The 24,515-nt window shown below is 43.2% G+C and overlaps 1 protein-coding gene across 2 annotated transcripts in view; it reads right to left on the bottom strand.

Annotated features, from left to right (window-relative positions):
• The window catches only part of FHIP1A (FHF complex subunit HOOK interacting protein 1A), a 392,657-nt gene that overhangs the window by 90,881 nt on the left and 277,261 nt on the right, over nt 1-24,515 (bottom strand). For both annotated transcript variants that reach the window (XM_086962295.1, XM_086962294.1), the window contains 2 exons: nt 20,172-20,330; nt 16,220-16,306 (listed from right to left, as the gene is read on the bottom strand). In XM_086962295.1, the coding sequence (XP_086818421.1) occupies nt 16,220-16,306; nt 20,172-20,330 (246 nt within the window). The remainder of the gene's footprint in view (nt 1-16,219; nt 16,307-20,171; nt 20,331-24,515) is intronic.

Below are 24,515 nucleotides of genomic sequence, written 5' to 3'. Positions count from 1 at the left end.
GATAGAAGAAGGAAAAACGTTTGCATTTATATTTGTGACCTGTAGGCGCCTTATGTTTTCAAGGGTTATCATAGGCAGGCGGGCAACTAGAGCCAAATTTCGGGAGTGGCTGAAAAATATTTCGGGGGGGGGCTAATTCTTCGAACCATAGACCGAATGACTGAAAGAAGGGGTTACAACACAACAAAAGCCTAATTTACAAGTAAATGGTCTTTTAAAGACCTGCACAATGCTCGAGTTTAAGAAAAGATTTCCCAAGCAGCGGAATGTTCATGTTGTGTGTGTTTTTTTTCGTAGTGCAGCATTTTCATTGTACTTGTATTGTATTTGCATGTATACAGTGCTTACTACCCCTGATGAGGCGTTGAAGTGCTTTTTTTGGCGAGTAGCATGCTACTCCGGAACCCATAAAGTATTAGTGGTGAGTTAGTATAGTGGAATATGAAAGTGATTTGAGTGGTGGACGGGCTAGTCTGTTATTTGGATTGAAAATGATAGTGGACGGATAGAAGAAGGAAAAACGTTTGCATTTATATTTGTGACCTGTAGGCGCCTTATGTTTTCAAGGGTTATCATAGGCAGGCGGGCAACTAGAGCCAAATTTCGGGAGGGGCTGAAAAATATTTCGGGGGGGGGGCTAATTCTTCGAACCATAGACCGAGTGACTGAAAGAAGGGGTTACACACAACAAAAGCCTAATTAAAGACCTGTGAAGTACTCGGTGCGGCTGGAATTAGTTCGTCGCCAGCCCGTAAAGCTGTGTCAGCCCGGGCTGACACACACGAGGGGGGGGGGGGGGGGTGGGGCTGAAGCCCTGTTAGCCCAATGGGTGTTGCGCGCCTGATCATAGGTTATCCTTGCGGGTGCCAGGCAGAATGGGTGGGGTCATGCGGCCCTTCTCACGTAGTGTTGTACAGGCAGCGGATATTGTGCTATTTCACGCGGACCTACGTGGTTGTGTGTCAGTCTTCATAGTGCAGTGTTTCTGAGTCTTCCGAGTCTGGTCTAGGACAGACTGTTCATGATCTAGGCTCTGAAGGACCCAGTGTTGTCCTGGTTTCCTGTTTGACCCTTATCCGCGGCTCTATGTTCCTTGGCTCCTTACCTCTCGTGACCCCATTTCCTTGAGCCCATGTCTCTGTGGGATGCATGGATGTCAACAAGCAGACAGGACGCAGGTATGTACCTAACCATGGATAAGAAGCTCTTCTCTCCGTACCAGGTGAGGGCTAGCTATGCTTCTGTTGCAAATAAGAGGTAGCTCTGCTCTCCATGATAGGTGTGGCATAGCTGTACTAGCTTTAGTGTATGAGGGACCAGTCAGCATGGCAAGGGACATCCCTGCACCCATCGTTTCCTGTCCGTTTGTAATCCCCTCGCCCATCAGGCATTGTCTCCGGGGTTCCCTTAGCCATTGCTCCCTGTTCCTGTGACTACCATCCTTTGAAGCTCCCTAGCTTTAAGGTATCTGTCTCTTATGACTCCCTTCTTTCGAAGCTCCTGATCCCTCAGCTCGCTGTCCCCTGTGACTCTATTCATTAGAAGCTCCCTCTCCCATGGATGTCTGCCTCCTTTGACTCCCTTCTTTTGAAGCTGCCTGTCTGTTGGCTTTCAGTCCCTCACAACTTCCTTTTCTTTTTTTATGCTCCTGTCCCTCGACTTCCTATCCCTTATGACTCCTTTCTTTTGAAGTTCCCCGTCTCTTGTGACTCACTTCTTTTGAAGCTCACTGGCCCTCGGTTCTCTGTCCCCTGTCATTCAATTCTTCTAGAGCTCCTTGTCCCTTGGCTGGCTGTTCTTCGTGACTCCTTTCTTTCTAAGCTATCTGCCTGCTCTCTGTCTGCTGTGACTCCCTTCTTTTGGAGCTCCCTATCCCTCGGGTCTATGTCCCCTGTGGCAGCCTTCTGTTAAAGCTCACTGTCCCGTGTGACTCCATTCTTTCGAAGATCCCTGTCCCTCAGCTGCCTGTCCCATGTGACTCCCTTCTTCTGAAGCTCTCTGCCCCTGTGAGTCCAGTCTTTTAAACATCCCTGTCCCTCTGCTCTCGGTCCGTCCTGACTCCCTTCTTTCCAAAATACCTGTCCCTCCGCTCTCTATCCACTGTGACTCCATTCTGTCGGCTCTTGGTCTCTTGTGGCTCCCTTCTTGTGGAGCTCCCTGTTCATCTGGTCTATGTCTTCTGTGACACCCTTGTTTTGAAGCTCCCTGTCCCGCATGACTCCCTTCTTTTGAAACTCCCTGTGCCGCGTGACTCCCTTCTTTTGAAGCCCCCTTTCTCACATCACTCCCTTCTTTTGAAGCCTCCTGTCCAACCAAGCATTCAGAAATTCACATCAGAAGGGAACATTCTTATCAAACACATCATACGATTAGGTTTAATTTCGAATAAAAACCAATGACGATACAACTTTAGAACATTATAATACTACAGCCACATTAAAATCAGTTTCGGGTTGCATTGCAATTATAAAAATGGTGGTTCTTCCCCGGGTTTGATACCTTTTATAACCATACCCACCCATCCTGATTACTAACTCTTTCTTTGCGTCCCTGCAAAGTTTACTATTGCAGTTTATCTGAGTTGGTCGGCGCCCTCGGCCATTAAAAGCCTGGATTGAGTTTCCAGTATTAGGTCTATAGTTTAAAAAATTTACTTCGAAAAGCATTTCATTTGGAGCACGAAATTTGTCAAATATCTTAGACCAGATGTACTAAAGTATTTTGTAGTTGCCAACCCTGCAATTCACAACATCACAGGGTTTGCGACCGCCAAATGACATTTCCAGCCTTTAGCCTATTTTGCAATTTGGAAAGGCTTTTCGAATTGCAAAATGGGGTTATCAACTCATTCTGAATCACAATTAGGAAAAGAGTCGAAAAGAAGTGCCCCTTCCTAATTGTGAATCATAATGATCACAATGAGAGGCTTCATTGATTAGCCACCACAATTTTGGTTGCAAACCATTGAAATGTTAAAAACTCCTCCAATGAGGTGGTATTAGATTTGTCCTCGTTAAACAACTTATTATAACATTGTTTTGAATCAAAACTTTGTTTTTACTGGTGATTGGGAAGTTATTCTGTTGATTTAAATTTTGTTTTCCGCCACACTCCGCAGTCTGAGGTCAGTTGCGGAGGGAGATTACTTTGTTCCAACCATTTTGAATGTGCCATTTAACCCCTTCGCTGCGGCGGCTATTCCGCCGCAGCGCTAAGGGGGCGGGGCGGCCGCGCGGCGGCCGCATGCTGGTGACGGAACCGCTCCGTCACCAGCCTCGGTTGAGCTGTGCTGATGACGGAGCGGTTCCGTCATGGCCCGCCCCGCTCAATAGAACGTTCAGCGCAGGCGCGAAATTCGCGCCGCGCATGTGCGGCGAGCGGGCCATGACGGAACCGCTCCGTCATCAGCACAGCGCACCCGCAGCTGATGACGGAGCGGTTCCGTCATCAGCGTGCAAGGGGTTAAGGGTGAGTATTTTGAGGGTGAACGCTTTAGTTGAGCTGTAAATTTACGTCAGCAATAAGACCTATCCACCATAAATAATTATGCACCTGGTGCTCAGTATAACATAGGGTTAGTTATTTCTCCATGCTCTACAGGATATACGCTTCCGGGTCTGTGGTCAGAGTTCAGCGAGAGATTACTTTGTTCCAAACATTTTAACTGTGCAATTTGAGGGGGGAGTATTCTGAGGATAAGCTCTCTAGTTGGACTGTCACATAATCCTAGCAACCAGCCCGATGTGCCAAGTAAAAAGGGCTGATGCGTGGAAGCTCTGCTGGCGCAGCGAAGGCACGCCAAAGGCAAGCCTGTCTGCACCTGGGCGTCGCCAGGAGCCAGGGACTATGCCCATTTGGATATAGCAGGCCTTCGCTACACCCCATCCCGGCTGAGCGCTTTGTGCCTTGTTCTCCCAATCAACTGCTTTAAGTCAAAGGACCTAGGGAAAAGATAATCTATTTGTAAGAACTGTCGCTATTCCATCATCCCACTGAACAGACATGACCAAAAGGAGTGAGTGCGTGAGCTATATAACTTTGACATGATTAGTTTAAATTGCCATTGCCCGGGACGCCATCTTGTTAAGCAGTACTTAATTTGTAAAAATAATAAGTGCCAGGGCCCTTGTCAGAATGCCACTGCAGCTTACACCACCCATTGCCCCAACTAGCACTGCCAATGACAGTACCGTCACAACTAACCATCACACTCATACAAGTGTGACAATTCAGATTTTAAATACACACTAAACATGATGAACACATGCTGCCTGAACTATTCTTGTAGCTTTGGGTGGCAGGTATTAGTGATTTTAATGTATATTTAATTATTAAACAACTGTTGTTGTGCTCCTCACAAAATCAGATACGCAGCGCCACCATGTGGCAGGGTGCTACAAGAGCCGGTGCTGAAAAATAAAGTGCTGGTGCTGAGCACCGGAAACCACCTGCGGAAATTAAGCACTGATGTTAAGAACTCCGATTTCATTACGGCTGGGCACCTAACTCATTATTTCTTACAGAGTCTTGGCTCAACCAATATGCTAACCCAGAGGTGATGTTTGCCTTACCAGCAGGCTGTAGTATTAAAAGATGTGATAGACTTCCAGGCAGGGGGAGGAATTGCTATAATCTACAAGGAGTAGTATCTTTTTTCACTCAAACTGGTCACTATCCCAGATTGCAATTGTGCTTTGTTTAAGATAAGAGTGACTAGTAATTTAACTTTTCCTGGTGTGCTTGAACATTGTCCACCCAGCCCTCAGAAGCATTTTCAGGATGCACCATTTCTCTTTTGGTGGTGAAGTTAGTAAATTTCAATGTCATCAGTTATCTAAATCTACACAGTGAGACGGACTCCTCCACTCAGATTTTTTTATTTTATTCGTGATGTGCACGCTATTCAGCTTATTCAATTAGTGAAGGACCACACACATGAGGCTGTCCACCTATTAGACCCGGTGTTCTCTCATTTACAGGTCCATACGCAGATCCTGGTTCCATGGCGTAATCATTTCGATGCCCCCTTTATTGTGGAAAGTTTCAGCGCTCCATCCATCATCTCCTTGTGTTTGCTTTGTTCACCCTAAGTTGGCAGGGTATGCCCAGACGTGGGTCCCTTTATCACTTTGCCACTGGATTCAAGCTAGCCTGGCTGGTGAGGCACTGGCGTAATGAAAAGTGAGGGGGCCTCCCTGCATGGTACTTAGAGGGGCCCCCTCTGGGCTCAATCAGGAGCTCTCCAGCCAGAGTGCAGTGCCGAGGGGGCCCCTTGAAGCTAGGGCCCCCCCCCCCGCACCGCAGGGGCTGCGGGGGCCTGTGTTACGCCCCTGTGGTGAGGGCTGTTAGCCCGAAACCGGTCCCAGGATTCTTGCTTCCAGTCAAGGGAAGACATGGCTTGGCAGTTCGGGCTGGACTGTTCCCATGAGGCACAGGGTCAAGACTGATTTGCATATAGCTGTGTCTGAACTGGAGTGGCGAAGTGAGCTATAGAACAACCCATATATGTGACTGGGGGTGAGTGCCTAAAAAAAGGAAAAGTTTCAGCACTCTGTCCATCATCGCCTTGTGTTTGCTTCGTTCGCCCTTTATTGTGGCAGCACCTTGTGCTTTGCAGTGAGCAGGGCAAATCTGCTATTGGTAGTATAAACTGGAAGATAGTGTTTTTTGTGACTCATTACAAAATAGTATCACTAATATCGAGGAGGCAATGTAGAATATGAGCTGGTGAATGGTTTCGATTTTGGATGTATTAATCCCTGAAAAAGGTGATTAGGCAGAAAAAGAAGCCATCAACCCCCCAACACTTAACTGAGCTAAAAAAAAAAACACGCTGCAAATTGATGGATTGGATTTGGGGACAATCTTATGATAGAGCTGCCAAAAAAACAACTTTATGGCAGCTATTAAAATCTATCATAAAATGGTAATAAAGGCTTGTGCTAACATTTTCGCAGCAAAAGTAGAGAGCAGCCATAGCCCCAAGAAGAGATTTATGCTATTGTGCAGGGTTTGATCACGTATGGGGATAATCCACCTTTAACTGAGATGTCTAGTGAAAAATACAATTTGCTGGCAGACTACTTCATTAAGAAAGTAAAAGATTTTTTTCTAGCTTCTAGGAGGAAAACACTTGCTGCGGTCCCTTACAGGTCGCTCATTTAGAATTGGGTTCACTTTCGAAGAGCTGCCTAATTTGAGTTGACTCACTATAATCTCTTAAATCAAAGGACAAATCTGGCTCTCCAGAAGATCTTGATAGGAAAGCTATTTTGCAAAGAGCAGGCACAGTCCTTTTTCCGATATTTCTAATTGTAGTAAATCTCTCATTATCTGCTGCTGAGGTGTCGGCTGCTTGGAAAAAGGTGAAAGTAATTCTCCTCCTAAAGAATTCAGACTAGGGTTCTCCAACCAGTTTATCATGAGCTATCGGTAGCTAGCCAAGCCCCTCTAAGTGTCTTGAACTAGTAGCATCTCGATTTAGTAGGCTATTAACATCCTTAAAATATTTTGTCTTTTTTTAAGATGATATTGCCCACCTTCACCCAAACCAGCAACTCAGATTGGCTGAACTAAGTTTAGCTGGGGTGGGCTGAAGTGGATGACGACGTTCCTCCCTGGCATCTCCATCTCGGTGCCACCTGCCTTTCACACCAAAGCACCGCACTTTTCATCGTGTGCGAAAATACTGGTGCGGAGCAGCAAGTGTGGCAGAGCAGAGCGGCCGGTGCGGTAATGCGTGCAGGTGGCGCAGGCAATATTGAACTGCTACCAGGACCCGCACCACCTGCCTTGTTCAGCCTACCACCAGTTAATTTGATCTGATAAGCAGGAAAGGTTTTCGGAGCCCTCTGCTGGCCAGATCAGCTTCATACACGTAGTGAGCCCCTGCCCTGGCCTGATGGTTGTATAGGCGAAACGGCCCATTTATCGAATCTGATGTAAGCATAAGCAGCATTGGTGCCAGTATTTTCTATAAATATTATCACGCGCGCCACGGCCACAAAAAGTTTTTTATTTTTTAATTCATCCATAGAGTCATTTATCTGCTGTAAGCATCAGCAGCATTGGGGCCAGTATTTTATATGATTTTAAATGTTATTGTCACGTGTTCCATAGCCACAAAGGTTTTTTTGTTGTTGTTTTTTTACATCTGTGGAACACTTCTGATTTATCTGCTGTAAGCATCAGCAGCATTGGGGCCAGTATTTTATATGACTTCTTGTCACGTGTGCCACGAGCAGGGCTTTAAGTTGGCTGGGTCTCACCGGGTCTGAGCACCTGCAGTTTTTTTTAATGGGGCCTAGAAACGGGTCTCTATCTGGCTCTGTTTTTTTTTTTCGGACTGCAGTGACAGCAGGCACATTGAAGTGCGCGTAGGAGTAATTTTATCTCTGGATTTCCTTTCTCTTTTTGAAACTCAGGAGCAGCAACATTGTTGTGGTGTCACCAGGGCTTTAAGTGGAAGATTTTTTCAATATTATATACAAGCCATAGTTCCTGTTTATTTATCTTATGCAACTAGCAACCATTGACAAAGCTCACAGTCCTGACTTGTAGGTATGATGTGACTTGTTGTATCATATATCTGGATGCATTGACAGGAACAGCAAAATACAAGTCGGGCGGCACACTGTGCTAAACACAGATTTTTAGTTTACGTGTTTTTAAGCCACGCCCTTAATTACATTGACCACGCCTATTTGAAAGACTCCCAGTTTTTTCATCCCACTTAATGACCTGGCCATGGGTAAAAAGAGGCTGTTTTTTTTACATCCATTAAAAAACTCCTGCGCTTCTGCTGGCTCCTCACAGAGCCTGGGTGTAATTCAGAGCCATCCTGTGCCCTGCTGGAAGCGAGGAGCTGGTGATAGCACTTGGACTAGAGCCCTGCGCTTCCTGCAGGTGGCTGTGGGGTTAGCGGAGGCCTGGAGAGGCCTAGGGGGTGTATGAAAAGGACCGCTCACGGACAAAGAGATACAGAGGGACACCGGCCCCTTAATTGCAGACCTGGCCCCTGAAGCCTAGCAGCCCATTAGCCAGGAAGGGCTCCCTAAAAATTGTGAAAAAAATAGTAAATCATTGAGTACTGAAGTACTTTATTTTGCCATGAAGATAAAGGAACTTAGAGGTATGCCCACTTGTTTATCACTAACGTATCACTAATCCATAATGAAGCTAAGTGAAAAGTGAGGATGTGCTGACAGTATGGTTAGTCAAAGCTTATTGATATGGATAGGCTCTGAAGAAGTTAGGATTAAAGTTAATGAAGCTAGGCGCGGGGGGGTGGTCTGGGAAAAATGTGTGACTTGCTTGGTGTTTAGTAGCTCACAATGATTTTCACTGACCAGAAGTAGCTGTCACTTCAGAAAAGGTTGGAAACCCCTGACTTAGACCAAGCTCTGCTCGAAAATTACCAACTTATTTCTCTTTTGCAATTTTTGGAGAATGTAGTAAGGAAAAAACGGAATAATCTTTTGGTAACATTTCTAGAAGACCACCACCTGCTTGCTGTATCTCAAAACAGCTTTAGGCCGGTCCACTTATAGAAACTGCCTTGCTTAAGGTAACTGAAGAACTCAGGCAACTAGTGGATGAGGGAGTTTCCTTACTTCTTAAAGACTCCCTCCTTTAAGGTTATTTTCCACCTTTCACTTCCTCCCAAATGGCAGTCGGAGTTTGTGGCTCCGAGAGGATCTGCTTTGAGTCCCACACTAAATAATGTTTATGTCAAGCCACTGGCAGAAATTGTGAAATCGTTTGGGTTATAACTAGTATCTTATGCTGATGATACCCATCGTATAATATCTATGTCTGCGGAGGAAGAGGAAGGCCCCCCTAATTTCAGGAACTGCATGTCTGCTGCATGCGAATTGTTTGAAGCTTTATGCCAATAAAACAGAAATTCTGTTGCTGCAAAAACACTCTCCAGAATGGGGCATACACGAATGGCCTAAAATGCTGGACCAACTAAAACCCTGAAATCCTGATGCTTTGGCTTACAAAGATTGAGAAAGATCATGGACCTGTTTAGCCCATCAGTGTGAAAGGTGATCATTCAGTCTTTGATCATCTCGCAACTTGATTATTGCAATAATTTGTATCAGGGCACTACTGGCTATGTGAAAAAGAGACTTTAGATCATCCAGAATGCGACAGCCAGGCTGCTATGCCAGATACAGAGAACTTGCTCTGTGTCTCAGCAACTCTGCACTTTACAGTGGCTACCAGTGGAGAAGTCCATTCAATTTGAGACGTTATGAGTGGCCCACCAAAAACTTCACTGGGCCAGCTGCACCTAGCCTGTTTCAGTTGCTTCACCATCCAACTACAGTGTTACATTCCACAGATCTCAAACCAGCTGCGAGTCCACGCTTCAAGCTAGTTAGACAAGGAGGTAGATCCTTCCATGTCTTCACACCTAGGCTGTGGAAAGAGCTCCCCATTCACCTTAGGAGTATTTCTAATCATTTCAGTTTTAGAACACAGCTAAAGACCTGGTTGGCTTAGGCAGGAGAACCTGTTTATAGACTGATACATCAGGCATGCTGGGAAGCCCTTGTCTGGGTAGCCATGCGCAGTATAAATGCCAATAACATAACATTATTTTTAAATGATTCATATTGAATTGAAAAGGATGTACTGTGATTTTGCAATAAACCAATGGTGAATTTTGCTTTCTACATACCCTGTGTAGAATTTCAAACTACAGGACTTTTACACTCTGGAGACTATTTTGAACAACAAGCATTTTATACACTAAACCCCAGATGCATCAAGCCCGTATTCTGTGAATTCTAAATAGCGAAAAATACCGAATCGCAATTTAGAATTTGCAGAATGGGATGCATCAAGAAAAGCGATTACAAAAAGCGAATCGCAATCGGCCGCAATTGCAGATAGCGAAATTCGCTAAATCTCAGATTGGCCCGTTTTCCATGTAGAAATTGCGAACTCGCAGTTACCTAAATCGCAAATTGCGATCTCGCTAATTGCGAGATCGCAAAAACGGGAAGTCGCATTTCGAGGACAATGATGACATCACAACCAGGAAGTAGGCAGTTCCCTCCCTCATTCTGATCACTGAGCCTGAGAGTGGAAGCAGCACTGGCCAGAGCTCCACAACAGACTACCTGCAGCACCACACCAGGACACAAAGAACAACTGACAATGTCCCAGGAATCAGCAGGGAGCAGTGCACCAGGAAGAAAGAGGAAAATAAAATTCTCAGAGCAGGAACTGGAGTACCTCATTGAGGGAGTCTCTAAGGACCATGATCGCCTTTTTGGAAAGGACTCCCGGAGGGTGCCTGAGGCGGACAAGCGGCGCATCTGGCTGCGCATCCGTGCAAATGGTAACTCCGTCGGAGTGACCCAGCTTAAAGTTAATGAAGCTAGGCGCGGGGGGGGTCTGGGAAAAATGTGTGACTTGCTTGGTGTTTAGTAGCTCACAATGATTTTCACTGACCAGAAGTAGCTGTCACTTCAGAAAAGGTTGGAAACCCCTGACTTAGACCAAGCTCTGCTCGAAAATTACCAACTTATTTCTCTTTTGCAATTTTTGGAGAATGTAGTTAGGAACAAAAACGGAATAATCTTTTGGTAACATTTCTAGAAGACCACCACTTGCTTGCTGTATCTCAAAACAGCTTTAGGCCGGTCCAATTACAGAAACTGCCTTGCTTAAGGTAACTGAAGAACTCAGGCAACTAGTGGATGAGGGAGTTTCCTTACTTCTTAACGACTCCCTCCTTTAAGGTTATTTTTCCACCTTTCACCTCCTCCTAAATGGCAGTCAGAGTTTGTGGCTCCAAGAGGATCTGCTTTGAGTCCAACACTAAATAATGTTTATGTCAAGCCACTGGCAGAAATTGTGAAATCGTTTGGGTTATAACTAGTATCTTATGCTGATGATACCCATCTTATAATATCTATGTCTGCGGAGGAAGAGGAAGGCCCCCCTAATTTCAGGAACTGCATGTCTGCTGCATGCGAATTGTATGAAGCTTTATGCCAATAAAACAGAAATTCTGTTGCTGCAAAAACACTCTCCAGAATGGGGCATACACGAATGACCTAAAATGCTAGGCCAACTAAAACCCTGAAATCCTGATGCTTTGGCTTACAAAGATTGAGAAAGATCATGGACCTGTTTAGCCCATCAGTGTGAAAGGTGATCATTCAGTCTTTGATCATCTCGCAACTTGATTATTGCAATAATTTGTATCAGGGCACTACTGGCTATGTGAAAAAGAGACTTTAGATCATCCAGAATGCGACAGCCAAGCTGCTATGCCAGATACAGAGAACTTGCTCTGTGTCTCAGCAACTCTGCACTTTACAGTGGCTACCAGTGGAGAAGTCCATTCAATTTGAGACGTTATGAGTGGCCCACCAAAAACTTCAATGGGCCAGCTGCACCTAGCCTATTTCAGTTGCTTCACCATCCAACTACAGTGTTACATTCCACAGATCTCAAACCAGCTGCAATTCCACGCTTCAAGCTGGTTAGACAAGGAGGTAGATCCTTCCATGTCTTCGCACCTAGGCTGTGGAAAGAGCTCCCCATTCACCTTAGGAATTTATCTAATCATTTCAGTTTTAGAACACAGCTAAAGACCTGGTTGGTTTAGGCAGGAGAACCTGTTTATTGACTGACACATCAGGCGCGCTGGGAAGCCCTTGTCTGGGTAGCCATGCGCAGTATAAATGCCAATAACACAACATTATTTTTAAATGATTCATATTGAATTGAAAAGGATGTACTGTGATTTTGCAATAAACCAATGGTTAATTTTGCTTTCTACATAGCCTGTATAGAATTTCCAACTACAGGACTTTTACACTCTGGAGACTATTTTGAACAACAAGCATTTTAATCACTACATTTCGAACATTCTTTCTAGATCATAATTAATGGTTTTGATAATTATTCGGTCTGGTACTACCTATTCATAACAAAGATGGGAATTCATAAAAATCTACCCTTGCTTAAAATTTCACCATTTAGTACAATAAGTGGGAATATATTTTGGTATATGCCGCCAAATTAAAAGAGGAAATAATTAAAATATATAACTATTCTCTTTTTTAAAACAAAGTTACAGGCCGAAGGTATGCGTATCTGCCTGTGATCATCCAAATTAGTGATTAGAGTCTTTAGAATGTTGGTATTGCACACCATGTAAAATGGGTTATGAATTTGCGCTTTCATTAGTGTACATTTTAAATATGTTACTCAATATTCTATAGGTTATTAACCTTTTTTTGTATATTTTGTGTATCACATTTATAATGTACAAATGGATTAGAAAACTCGTTTTACTTTTTGCTATTTATAATACGATATTGGAGAGTCTTCAAATGTGTCTGCTTTATGCAATGTGCTATGTATTTTACGCTCAAAGAAAAAAAAATGTGATTTGAATGGTCATAGGTTTGTTTCCCACAACATGCTTAAGGGCAATATCAGTTATTTATTCCACTGTTCCTTCATTAGGAGGCTTTGCTTTCATCTTAGTTCCATAAATGCAGACTAGACATTGTACAATGACTAACACCCTCACTGCATGGTGTTAACCACTGTTAGGATCTTTAAGCAGGAGTCAATATCTATTAATTATTGGCCTTTGTGTGCCTGAAGGAGGTGGACCACTGGCCAGTTATTTGAATGAACTGTGTATTCTGCAAACATCTCAATCTAGATTTGCATCACTAATAATAGACTGCATGGGGATGAATCGTCGGGTTCTCAACATTACAGTGATGTTGTATCAAACTTTCAACGAGCAACGTGACTGAAATCAGTGCCTCTTACCCCTGAAGATGAAAATGCAAGTATCTACAGTACAGTGAAGGTCTTCCAGAATTGGTGCTCTTTGCCAAATGAAGTCAGGTACTTATTGGGGCTCACATTCAGTGCACCGTCTATAGGGTGGGCGAAGCAATCTATCCCCAGTGACATAATGTGTGCAGAATACACTACTTTGGAGATAAAACAGTAAACTCAAGTCAGAATTGTTAGACTCTACCAGTTGGCTAACATATTCCTCCTCATTTGCCAGCCAAGTAAAAGATCCTGGTGAATCTATCTTGGGATTTTTATCTGTGAAAGCATTTTCTGAAAAGTGCAATAGTGTAGGGGAATTTCTTTAATTTATGCCAAATGTAGAATGTTTTACAGGGGAAACATCCTTTACCACGCAACTTTTACCACGCAGTGCTTTTACAACGCAGGTTTTACAACGAAAACCATTACAACACATTGCACTGGGGGGCGCTCTAGGATAAGTAATAGTTTAATTTACTATCCAACACTTTCCCTACTATCCACGGGGACTGGAGTTGGAATAGTAAATTAAACTATTCACTATCCAGCACCCCCCAAAGCAATGCGTTGTAATGGCTTGCGTTGAAAAACTTGCGTTGTGACAGCATGTGTGGTAAAAGCATGCGTTGTAACAACGTACATCCGTTTTACAGGCCACTGTCTCAGAACTCCACTTGGTCATCATAAGAGCAATAGTTTCTAGTCAGAGTTTTGAAACGCCTGTAAAGCCAGCCTTCTTACACACCAGTCAGCAAAGAGGGTTTAGAATGGGACAGGCAGACTTACTTGTTTTTGGCAGCCTGTTTCTGCTCTTCTGGGTTTGCTTCATTAGAGTAAGGTTAAAGAGGGAGTTCACTTTAAAATATACTTTTATATCAGACTGGCGATGCACCCCATGACCAAATTAAATAATCTTTCTGTAGTACGAAATTCAGCACAGCACCCGAAGGAAATCCAAGGAACTTCATCCTTTCCAAGTACCACCTTCAAGATTTGAATTTGAATTTAAAAACATTTGTTGAGCGCACTTATACCAAGCGGTTTCATGGCGCTTTGAGGATTACAACCAGCGGACAGCAGCAGGAGAGGGCATACTAAGTGGCAAAGGCACTAGAAAAAAGAAAAGTTTTCAGATTTTTTCGGAACTCTAAATAGGAGGATGAAGTGCGGAGCGCCAAGGGGAGGGAGTTCCAGAACACTGGTGCCAGGGCCGCAAATTTTGCCCCGCCGGCTTTCTTTTTCTTGAAGCGGGGTACGGTCAAAAGTGCCATGTGGGTTGAACGGAGTTCTCTGCCCGGTAAGTAGGGACTGATGGCTGAGCTGATGAACTCGGGGGCGGTGCCCATCCTGGCCTGGAAAGTGAGGCAGCCTAGTTTGAATAGGGAACGTTCTCTCACGGGCAGCCAGTGCAGTGCCTTCAGCAATGGGGTGGCTCGATGGTATTTGGGCAATCCATGAATCAGGCGGGCAGCCTGATTCTGCACTAACTGCAGGCGATGTATGGCATAGGCCGGCGCGCCGTTGTAGATTATGTTTCCATAATCTAGGCGCGAAAGCACCATAGCCATTACGATGAACTTTAGCGCCGGGAGGGAGAAAAAACAAGATATTTTTCTAATTATCCTGAGGGAATAGAAGCAGGAGGATACCAACGAACTAACTTGGGAGTTCACAGAGAGTTGTGAGTTGAGTAGAACCCCAAGGGTCTTGACTTTAGGAACCGGGAGTGGGGGAACACCAAGTGATGGGGGCCAAAATGACGGGGACCATGGACTGCAACCACCTCCAGTCAAGACTAACTCAGTCTTGTCTGGATTGAGCTTGAGGTGGTTGCAGTTCATCCAGTCCTGAATGAATAGCATGACAGTTTGAACATTTTGGGCGGACGAAGGGGAATGGGAAAGATTAAAGATTAGCTGGAGGTCGTCGGCGTAGTTGAACACCGTGACCTCCAGCTGCTGCAACATAAAGATGAGGGGGTAGATGTGTAAAATAAACAAAAGGGGGGAAAGTGATGAGCCCTGGGGGACGCCACACTCCACCTTATGGGAGGCGGCTGTGAAGCCAGCAAGGTGGACCGCTTGAGCCCTGTCGCATAGGAACGACTCAAGCCATGAGAGGGCTAAGCCCTCTATGCCCGCCGCCCTGACACGGGTGAGAAGCGTGGAGTGGTCCACTGTGTCAAAGGCGGCGGACAGGTCCAGGAGGAAAAGGGCCTGCGAGAGATTGGTGTCGATGCCCTCGCGAAGTCCATCCATTACTGAAATCACTACCTTCTCCGTGGAGTGTAGAGGTCGGAAACCCGCCTGGCGGGGGAAAAGACAATGATTTGCTTCCACATGAGCGCTCAGGGTGGTGGTGACATGAGTTTCCAAAACCTTTCCCAAATAGGGCAGCAGGGAAATGGGGCGGTAATTGGAAGGGGATGAGGGGTCAACACCAGGTTTTTTCAGGATTGGAATAACGACAGCTGCTTTGTGAAAGTTGGGGACAACACCGTTGCTGAGCGAGTCGTTAAGGAGAGTGAGGGGGGGATGCCCAGGAGGGCACCCTGGGGCAGTTCCGGTATCTGAAAAAACACCACCTGCACTCCCACTCCGTTCCAACCTTAATTGTCTACAGCTAAAGTAAACATTCCTGTTTGGCTGGGATGCTTATTCCTAGTGAGATGTATAAGGTCACACATACACCTAGAGTAGAGGGATCAGGTTCTCCACGTTTGCCATTCATCGATTAAGACTACTTTACTATCAGACTGCCCAAGTTCCTGTTTCAATATAGGTGGGAGTTATGAACAGAACCATTTTCTTTAGCTGCAACGATGGTTATGACATTCCTCAGCGACACTCCCCTCTAGGGAAGGTGCTTGGACCACAGAGAAGATATGATGTAAAGTAACTGGTTGAGAGGCTGTCTGTGAAGTCAAATTATATCACATCACTAAAGACTCCTCGCTATTGCACCGGGAAAAAGAGAGCTATCCCCATCTTAAATTCACACAATCTTTCCTTTGGGAGATGTAGCAAAAACAGCCACGGTGCATATGAAGTATGGAAATGTCTGTGTAAGCAGAGACTCACCGGATTTTGGAATTCTCAATTGCAAACACCACTGTAAACTTCAAACTCGTAAATAAATGAACCCTTTGATTAGTGTATACACACGAATATGCAGATTATGGGGTATGTTCAAAGTATGACACTAGTGAACAATAAGCAAGCAGAGGAATACATTTTTCTATTGATATCCAAAATCCTCACCTTGGTGACTGATGTAAAAATACCAGCATACTTTTAATCTGACAATGGGTGTACTACCTATTATTCTTTCATACTACATGAGAGGGGAGTTTAGTCCTTTCAACAAGTGTAGGATTGGATGAACCACTCACCTTATGAAGTGCTGGGGCCAGTACTGGTACCAGGAACCCATTGTAAATATAGTTCACGAGCTGATCACGAATCAGAGGATGAGCTACCTAGGACAGAAATGTCTTCAGTCATTAACAATATATAACGACTCTTCAAATGTCAGAGTTTTACACTGTTAACCAAGATGCACATTGAAACTGCATGCCACGTTAATCTATGTTTTCTGATGTGGACCGATAAACTTGCATGTGACTGGATAGCTTGTAAAAGGTGCAAGATTCCAAGCAATGGACTCTATACTGTCTTCAGATCCAGAGCCTCCTCACAGCATAAAAAAATTTGTATCCGCCCGCTCTGTCAGAGTAGAAGTCATTCCTGTTTTCAAGTCTATTTGATCTATTGCATTCATGCTGAGCATGGTTACAACAACAGTGACAATGGTGTTCTGCTAGGTGAAAAAATGCCCTGCAAAAAAACACCAGTGCAAGGGTTGCTGCTGTCCTTGGTGGAGAAAATATCTGCCCCTGTCCAACACCAGCGGGATGAGGGAGACAGTATCTGTACTTGTTGAGACAATCTGGTGGCTTCGTAGTAGCCTCAAGAAGGCACTTCATCATGTATTGCCCTAGAATAAATCAGTTACAGGAAATCAGTTGCTTCAATTGCCAGTGTGATTTGCCCAACTTTTTGTTATTGAAGATTCTGTCTCAACAAAAGTTTACTGCTGCAAACAGTTCTTTTTCCCCCTTGGAAAAGTAAGGAAAATGAACGACAGATCAATCAAGAGACAGTATGTGAAAGACAGGTAGAAAACCTAAAAGAGATATTTGAGGAGGATTGGGAAGAAAAAATAAACTCTCACAGAGGAAATCTCAAAAATATTCCCACACACTCTAAGAAAGCTTCTGAAGGAGAGGTGTTACATTAAACACAGAAAAAACAAAAGTGTGGCTTGTGAGAATTCGGAAAACCTGAGGAGCAATTCTGTACGCAACCTTGGAACAGAAATAGTAAACCAGCATGGCAACCAGCCTTTTGGCTTTCGCATTGCATGATTATCAAGGTTTTTGTAAGAACGGTTTTGTTGGGGACACTTACAGATTTATATTTACAGGCAAAATATTTTTGGGGTTTCAGAAGTTTCAAAAAGCATACATTGCCATTGTTGTACCTGGCACTGAAGGGAACTGCTTTGTGTACAGATGTGTGCCATGTGAACTAATATAATGCCTTTACTCACACTGACCCATGCTTTGTGCTGAAATAGCCTGAAGACAAATGTGGATGAAATAACAACAGACCAGTGGATGAAGAGGGCTGGTTGAAAGCCCCTGTAAGTAAGTATGTTATGCATATCATTTTATTATAATCACTTGGTCTTACCTGACACCAGACCTAAAATCAAGCATTTGCAATGCAATAGGTCTCGCATTTACCAGTACCAGTACATTGTAAATGACAAGAGCTTAAACTCTCGCAAATGCGAGACCTATTGCTTTGCAAATTTTATTTTATCAATGTGCCCCATGCTGCGCTTACACGTTAATAGAGGCTGGGCCACTTTCTTTAGACGAGCCATGTCTAAGGAAAGGGGTGCAGCTGCTATTAAAGTGAAACCGCGGCGTGTGGGCTTTTACAAAAAAAAAATATCTCCTCTATTATTCAGAGTGTAAACAAATGGAGGTCTAAGGATGTCTCCAGCCCAGTGCTTGGCTTGAAATTAGGTTGAAATCAGTTATGCGACATGAGTTTAACACAACAGACAGTCGAAAAATATTTCACCAACTTTGTGGTTTACGGCAAAATACAAATGACAGCTCTGAATCAAATGTATTGAAAGGAAATATATGAACTAATGTTAGGATTTTTAAGAAAGGTTTTAAAATGTGTAGTCAGCTATAATGACATTATCAACATAGTCATACTCTATGCATTACTAAGAGTAAGGTTTTCATTAATTTATGAATGCATCTACTTTTTGTGAAGATTAATATACTTTTGCTACCTTCATAATAATAAAAAAACAAATATTTTGCTGGATTGATACATAGCAAAAATCTACTGAATTAGGGCTAATGTACACTTTAATATGTTAACTCTAGAAGAACTGATATGCAGATATTCGTGGTCTGTATGTCAAATATTGATGGGTTTATCTTCACTATGATAACAGGTCTTTAGCAATGGTTTCTCACTGACTCATACGCATTGAGGAAAATGTAAAGGTGAATAAAGAAATCTAGAAGTGGGTAAGAAAGGCAGGAGTAGGTAAGGAGTGCTCGAGTAGGTATGGATTTGCTTTAAAATGTAATAATATTGGTTATTGATGGTTGAGGGTGTTTACAGACAGTCTGAATAAAGATGAATGCCTGTAGAACTCCAAGACTCCCTATGGTAAAGTGTAGGGTATATTAAAAAAATGTATTCAACTCGAAAAAATATATCAATATTTCTATATTAAAAATTAATGCAAGTTTATTTTATATCATTATTTTACATTTATTTTACAAGTAGAACAAAAGAAAAAATATTAGAGCACTATTACATTAATTTTAAAATAAGTTGTTAATGAATAGAAATAAGATACATTAAAATTCTTATCTTGAAGTTTAAATAACAAAATTACTTCCCACCTTAGGAAACCAATACTTTTTTATTACGCATTAATGATAAAAGTGATGTGTAAAATTAATTAGAATTAACTTAGTTATATTTCAATGACAAATATTATTACATTAACTGTTAATTTCAAAATAGGGTATTAAAATATTTTCTTATTAAATAATAAATATAAACTATCTATATATATGTATGTATATGTTTTTAACATTTAATTATATTTAAATTTCAACTATTTTGGGTCATTCAATTAAAAATGTATTTACTATGAGATTTAATTTGAATTCCCTACTTCCATTATTTTCTATAGTCGGGTGTTGCAGTAGCAGTGGTTGGTTATGTGTGGTGCTGGACTTACTATTGTTTTTTTTACTAGTAACTTCCACTGGGTTTCTGTGAATAAGCAAAAAGTACTAAACTTATTCAAAAGTGTAAATTACTCAAAAGTCTAAGTTAACTTTGTGAATCAGGCCCTAAATCTCAGTAACTTTTCAATACCCTCATCAACGGCATATGTGTTCCTTTCTGTATTTCACATATCCCATCCCTATAGCATAGACTACAACAGTGCTATTATACTGCACATTGGTAATAGCGATATTGCTAATGTATTACCGTCCAATGTAAAATATTTTTTTTACGTATCATAATGTTATTTTATCAATCATTTCTGACCTTTTCCAATGCACTGAATCCCTGCTATTAAAATGTATGTCTGTCTTTGGACATAATGTACCCCACCTCTTCCCTCAAGTCCCTAAGCTGAGTCCTTACCCGTTGTCTGCATTCTAGGAGTGTGCGCTGTACCATACATAGTCTGAGAGCCATCCTCCCATGGTTTATCTGATCAAGTCGCCTCACTGATAACCAACCTGTTGAGGCCTAGTAGGCTATCCTGAAATTGAATAACTCACTCTTTACTTCTTTCTGACCCGTGCTCCCTCTTCAAATGCCCTAACACTAAAAGCAGGAACATAAACATTCTTCCCAAACAGATCTAGCATTAAAAGGAGAACTCGAAGTATGTTACTTGTCCTCTTATTCCTCGTGTGACATTTTCTAGTATACAATATTCCTTGGTTAATCAATTTCCTGTTCTGATACTGTGCCTTTGCTGTACACAAAAGCATGTTTCGCCGTAAATGAGTAATGCATCATATTTTAAATCAATATGCTTCAGCACAGAGAGAGAGCGAGCTCTGGAACCTGCGAGGCAGATATGCAAAGTGCGAGATGCTCTGGTCTGGATGCTTTTAAATGTCTGACTGCAAAAGATCCTGTACATAAACGTTTCCCTCTGGAGGTCAAGCATAAAATCCCCTGCACAGAGCTCAGACAGGCCTCCTCTTTTACCTGTATGACCGCATTGCAGAACTCCAGCGAGTTCATAAACTGCACGAGCTCAGGGACCTGGAGCCAGTCCTCCTTGCACAGACAGTGCCACTCGTCGCCTTTATCGTCCAGCTTTGTAGGCAAGGATGAATACAGGCCGCTCAGCCCTGTGGCTAACACCTGCAGTGAGAGAGAAGGCAGAGACAATCACTTGGACGTCAACCACACTTATGTGCAAGGGCAAGACACTTTACACGGCATTCTGTTCTGATATAATCTGTAAAGTCATGACGTAAAATGACAAAATATAAACAGTGTTGTGCACCCGTGCTATAAATGGGGAAAAGTAAGTGCAAGTACACATCAAATTGAGCTGTGGATTTTGGGAGGGACTAGGGTTCCAGCATTCAATGACATATATGGTCTCCCTGTACATCTATCCATGTTGATAGATTTTGTATGTCCCATGTCCCGCCGAGACAGGTACTGAAACGCCACATGGGTAGACATTGCAGGCCGTGATTGCGGAATCAGGGACGGTCACAGTTATTTGTCTTTTTTGACGGAGGATATGCATTCTGAAGCCTGACTACTACACTCGCCCCTTGAAGTTAAGGTTCTCTCGCACACAGACTCCTCTCAAACAATTAACATTCTCAGAACTGAAAAGCATATATTTGCCACCTCTGCAGTAAGTGCATTTATTATGAAACTCTTCTATTGCAAATTAACACCTTTTCAGACAGACACAGGGGTGCAGTTGAAAAGCACCACACTTATACATTTAAATTTACTTCAGAGGAAACAAATCTTGCAGGAATTGTGTTCAACGATGTCATCACTGGAGTCAGACCATGAGTGGAAGAAGGAAACGGTACAGTTGTTTTATACTTAAACAATTCTTATAATAAAGTATACTCCAGAGCTAATAAACACTATGGCATGGTTATTGGCATACGAGTGGAGCATTCTTAAACAATCTCCTATCCACCGAAGCCACCCCTCCTGGACTGACTTACATAACTGCATTAATACATGCATTCTAACTTAGCCAGGGGCGGCTCCTCTGCAATGGCGGAGGAGCATCGCCCACTGACTCACAGCCAGCACCTGAAAAATAAAAACATAATTTCAGCATTTTATTTTCTAGGTGCTGGCTGAGCCAGTGTGCAGCAGGGAGGGATGGGAGAGGGGCCTTGAGAGGGGGAAGAGGAGTGCTATGTATACTTCTAAGGTCACATGTGTGTTTGACAGGCTGTCTCAGGATGACCAAACACACATGCACACTTAGGTTTCTCCAACTCGGCTGCATTTAACATCCGGGCTGGAGAAACCCCACAGACTCCCTGACCTGAGCGGAGCATCTTTTCAGCCTGCTCAGACCAATCCCTGCGCTGCTCTCATAGTATGTGAGCAGTGCAGGTATTACACAGGGAGTCAGTGACATAGTCCCGGTGTCTCCCGGAACCAGGCAGGAAGACCGAGGGGCGACGTGGGAGTTGGCTGGCAGCTGCAGATAAGTTATCCTTTATAAAAATATATAGTATTATTTAACTCCCCCGTGTTCCCCCTTCCGCACTACCCCTCCCACATCCTCCCCCCCCGCCACCACTTTTTCGTTGTGGCGGCCGCCATTGAGCTTAGCACCTGGAGCCATGATTAACAAAAATAGCAATCTTGTTTTCTTAGAGGGATATTTTGGTCAGGTGGTGTGAGAATCAATAAATAGGTTATATACTGTATAGTCAATATTATAAAACGTTGCAATTTCATTGTAAGGACCACCTATTAATTTATTTAGGAAGGAGTTTCATGTAGCTCTGTGCCTCATCTCTCGGTAACTTCACAGTGCTAATATGTGACGTACTACAGATAGTTCCATGGTGCATACTCGCTAATGCTGTACAGAACTCCATTGCACTTAAAAGAAAAGTTAGCATGATCTGCTGAACATGGACATCATTTAGTGGTTGCATGATGGAGTCGCTGCTGTGACCTCTGGCTTGCCCATTGCAACCCGTGGCACTTCCTTTGCGACCCCTGGCCTCACAGGTAGCACAATCAGTGCCAAAAAAACAGGGGCAGCTCGCCCTTATGGGCATCATGCTCATGTGAGAGTGTGTTTTTTGTGCAAGAGAGTGTGTGTTTATGCACAAGAGTCTCTATGTATAAGCGTGTGTGTGTGTGCGCATGTGAAAGTAAGTGAGAGTCTGTGACAGGTAGTTAGTGCGCATGAGTTAGACTGGGGTCAGGCAATTTGAGTGAGCCAGAGTAAATGAGAATGCGAGAGAGAGAGTAAGAATGACTGCATGTGGTTTAAAGTGGGTGAGTAAGAACGAATAAGAATGAGTGTGTGGGAGTGAGAGTGAGTCACAGTGAGAAAGCATGAGTGATAAGAGTGAGGGCCCATGAGTGAGAACGTATGAGTAAGTGTAGAGCTAACAGTGAATGTAAGTTAGTGTGAATGAAGGAGTGAAAATGAATGAGTGAGAGTATGTGAGAATAATCGAGGGTGAAAGAGAATAAGGGAGTGAGAGTAAATGCAAGTACACATGAATAAATACGTTTCAGTCAGAGAAAGAATGACTGAAATTGTGAGGAACTGAGAGCAAGAGAGTGAGTATGAATGAGTACATGTAACTGAGAATTAATAAGGGGCGTGTTGGTGAGTGAGCATGAGTGCAGGTATGAGTGAGAAAATGTAAGTGAGCAAGAGCGAGAAGGTGGCATACGACTGAGATTCTTCCATTCATCCTGGCAGAACTGGAGGTAATAATTGGCTTATAGAGGCTCCCAAGCCAATATACTGCAGTTGACAAACAAAAGGTAATTGTTAGCAAGACAGGCACATGTGAAAAACAAAATTCTTGGCATATTAGGCACCCCTGGAAGAATTCTGGCGCTGGTGTACACAAAGAAATTCTTGGCATGGGACACCTGTGGCAAAATGCTGGCACTAGATCATTGGGGGTACTTCTTGGCATAACAGAGGAAAAGCATAGAATTTGAGAGGTGCCATACTTGCCAAAATACTGCCTCTGACATAATAGAGGTAATTCTGGCATAAGGTGTAAGCCAAGTTATACGGGAGGCATTAATTGCAAAATTCGAAACTTGCATATGTCTGTAATTTGAGGCATATGGGAGCTGTAATTACATTCGATCTGATTTTTGACATATGAGGCACCACTAGCACATTTTTAAAACAATGGGGTCAGCTCTTCATGAGTGAAAGATTTAACAGACACACCATGAAAGGACCTGAATATGAATACGTGCCCTTTGATAGTCTATGGCTTTTTTGCACATGTATGTGAAAAATTTGCTTCTAAATACACCATTCTTTTTTTTTTTTAAGTCTCGGGCAGAGAACCTTCCCAAGCCCTTGTAGAAGAGTTTAGCTCATTACAATTCACGCCAAGTATTATGTCTCATCACTTCCAAAGATCATGTCAGCAACCTATTATAGGTGGTTTCTAAACTGTATATTTGTATTATTGTGTTATATTAATTTTGAAGTTGTTATCGAACTTTCAGCAGTGGCAATTATTATGATTTCTTCAGGGTTATGATCAAGTGACACCACTTCCTGGGGACATTCAAGGTCAAAGGCTAAATGATTTCACTACATGGGATGTCATTAAGCTCAATGGGTGTGCGATTTCACTTACCCATACCCCTGGCTTTTTGTTGAATGGATGTCCATGCTGCTGGAATAGAATACCTTTTTTTCTCTAGCAGGTCATAGTGCACGCCTGCCACCCACACACAGGCCCTCGTGCAGACACTCACACATGCACACCATCCAACAACACTCATGCAGACACTCATACATGCACACCATCCAACAGAACTGATTTGTTTTTACATATGTAAAATTCCAGTTGTACTTTAAACACACATGCTTACTCTTCCTCATGGTCAGTGGCATCACCTTCACACTCAACCTAACTACAGACACTCATCACGTCAATGTCAGCAATTCACGTGAGTGTCGCAAAACATGGCAGGATAGGCCAGGAATGTGTCACACATGTGCAGGTCCCTGGCAGCACTGTGACAATTCAAATGAGTTGCTACATCTAAGGTATCTGAGAAGGTTCTTCAATGAAGAGTAAAAAGTGCTAGTTGTAGTTTCTGAGCTGTGGATGGCTATAAACTGATAAGTGCTGGTCAAACTTTGTGTGATGCATTTTCAGCTCTTTCAAAAACGAAACAGTAGTTGAAGGACTCCTCTTGCTGCGCCCCAATCTCAGTACCTGTACGACCGCATGGGGCACGAACTTCCTGTAAATTCCACTAAATTAGGATTTTGAAACAGGTGGGTGGCGTTACCTGCTGACTGCACAAAACTAACAAAAAGGA

Source organism: Lissotriton vulgaris, chromosome 3_1, assembly GCF_964263255.1.
Source record: "Lissotriton vulgaris chromosome 3_1, aLisVul1.2, whole genome shotgun sequence".
In the NCBI taxonomy this organism is placed as follows: domain Eukaryota; kingdom Metazoa; phylum Chordata; class Amphibia; order Caudata; family Salamandridae; genus Lissotriton; species Lissotriton vulgaris.
This window is presented reverse-complemented; position numbering and strand designations above follow the sequence as displayed.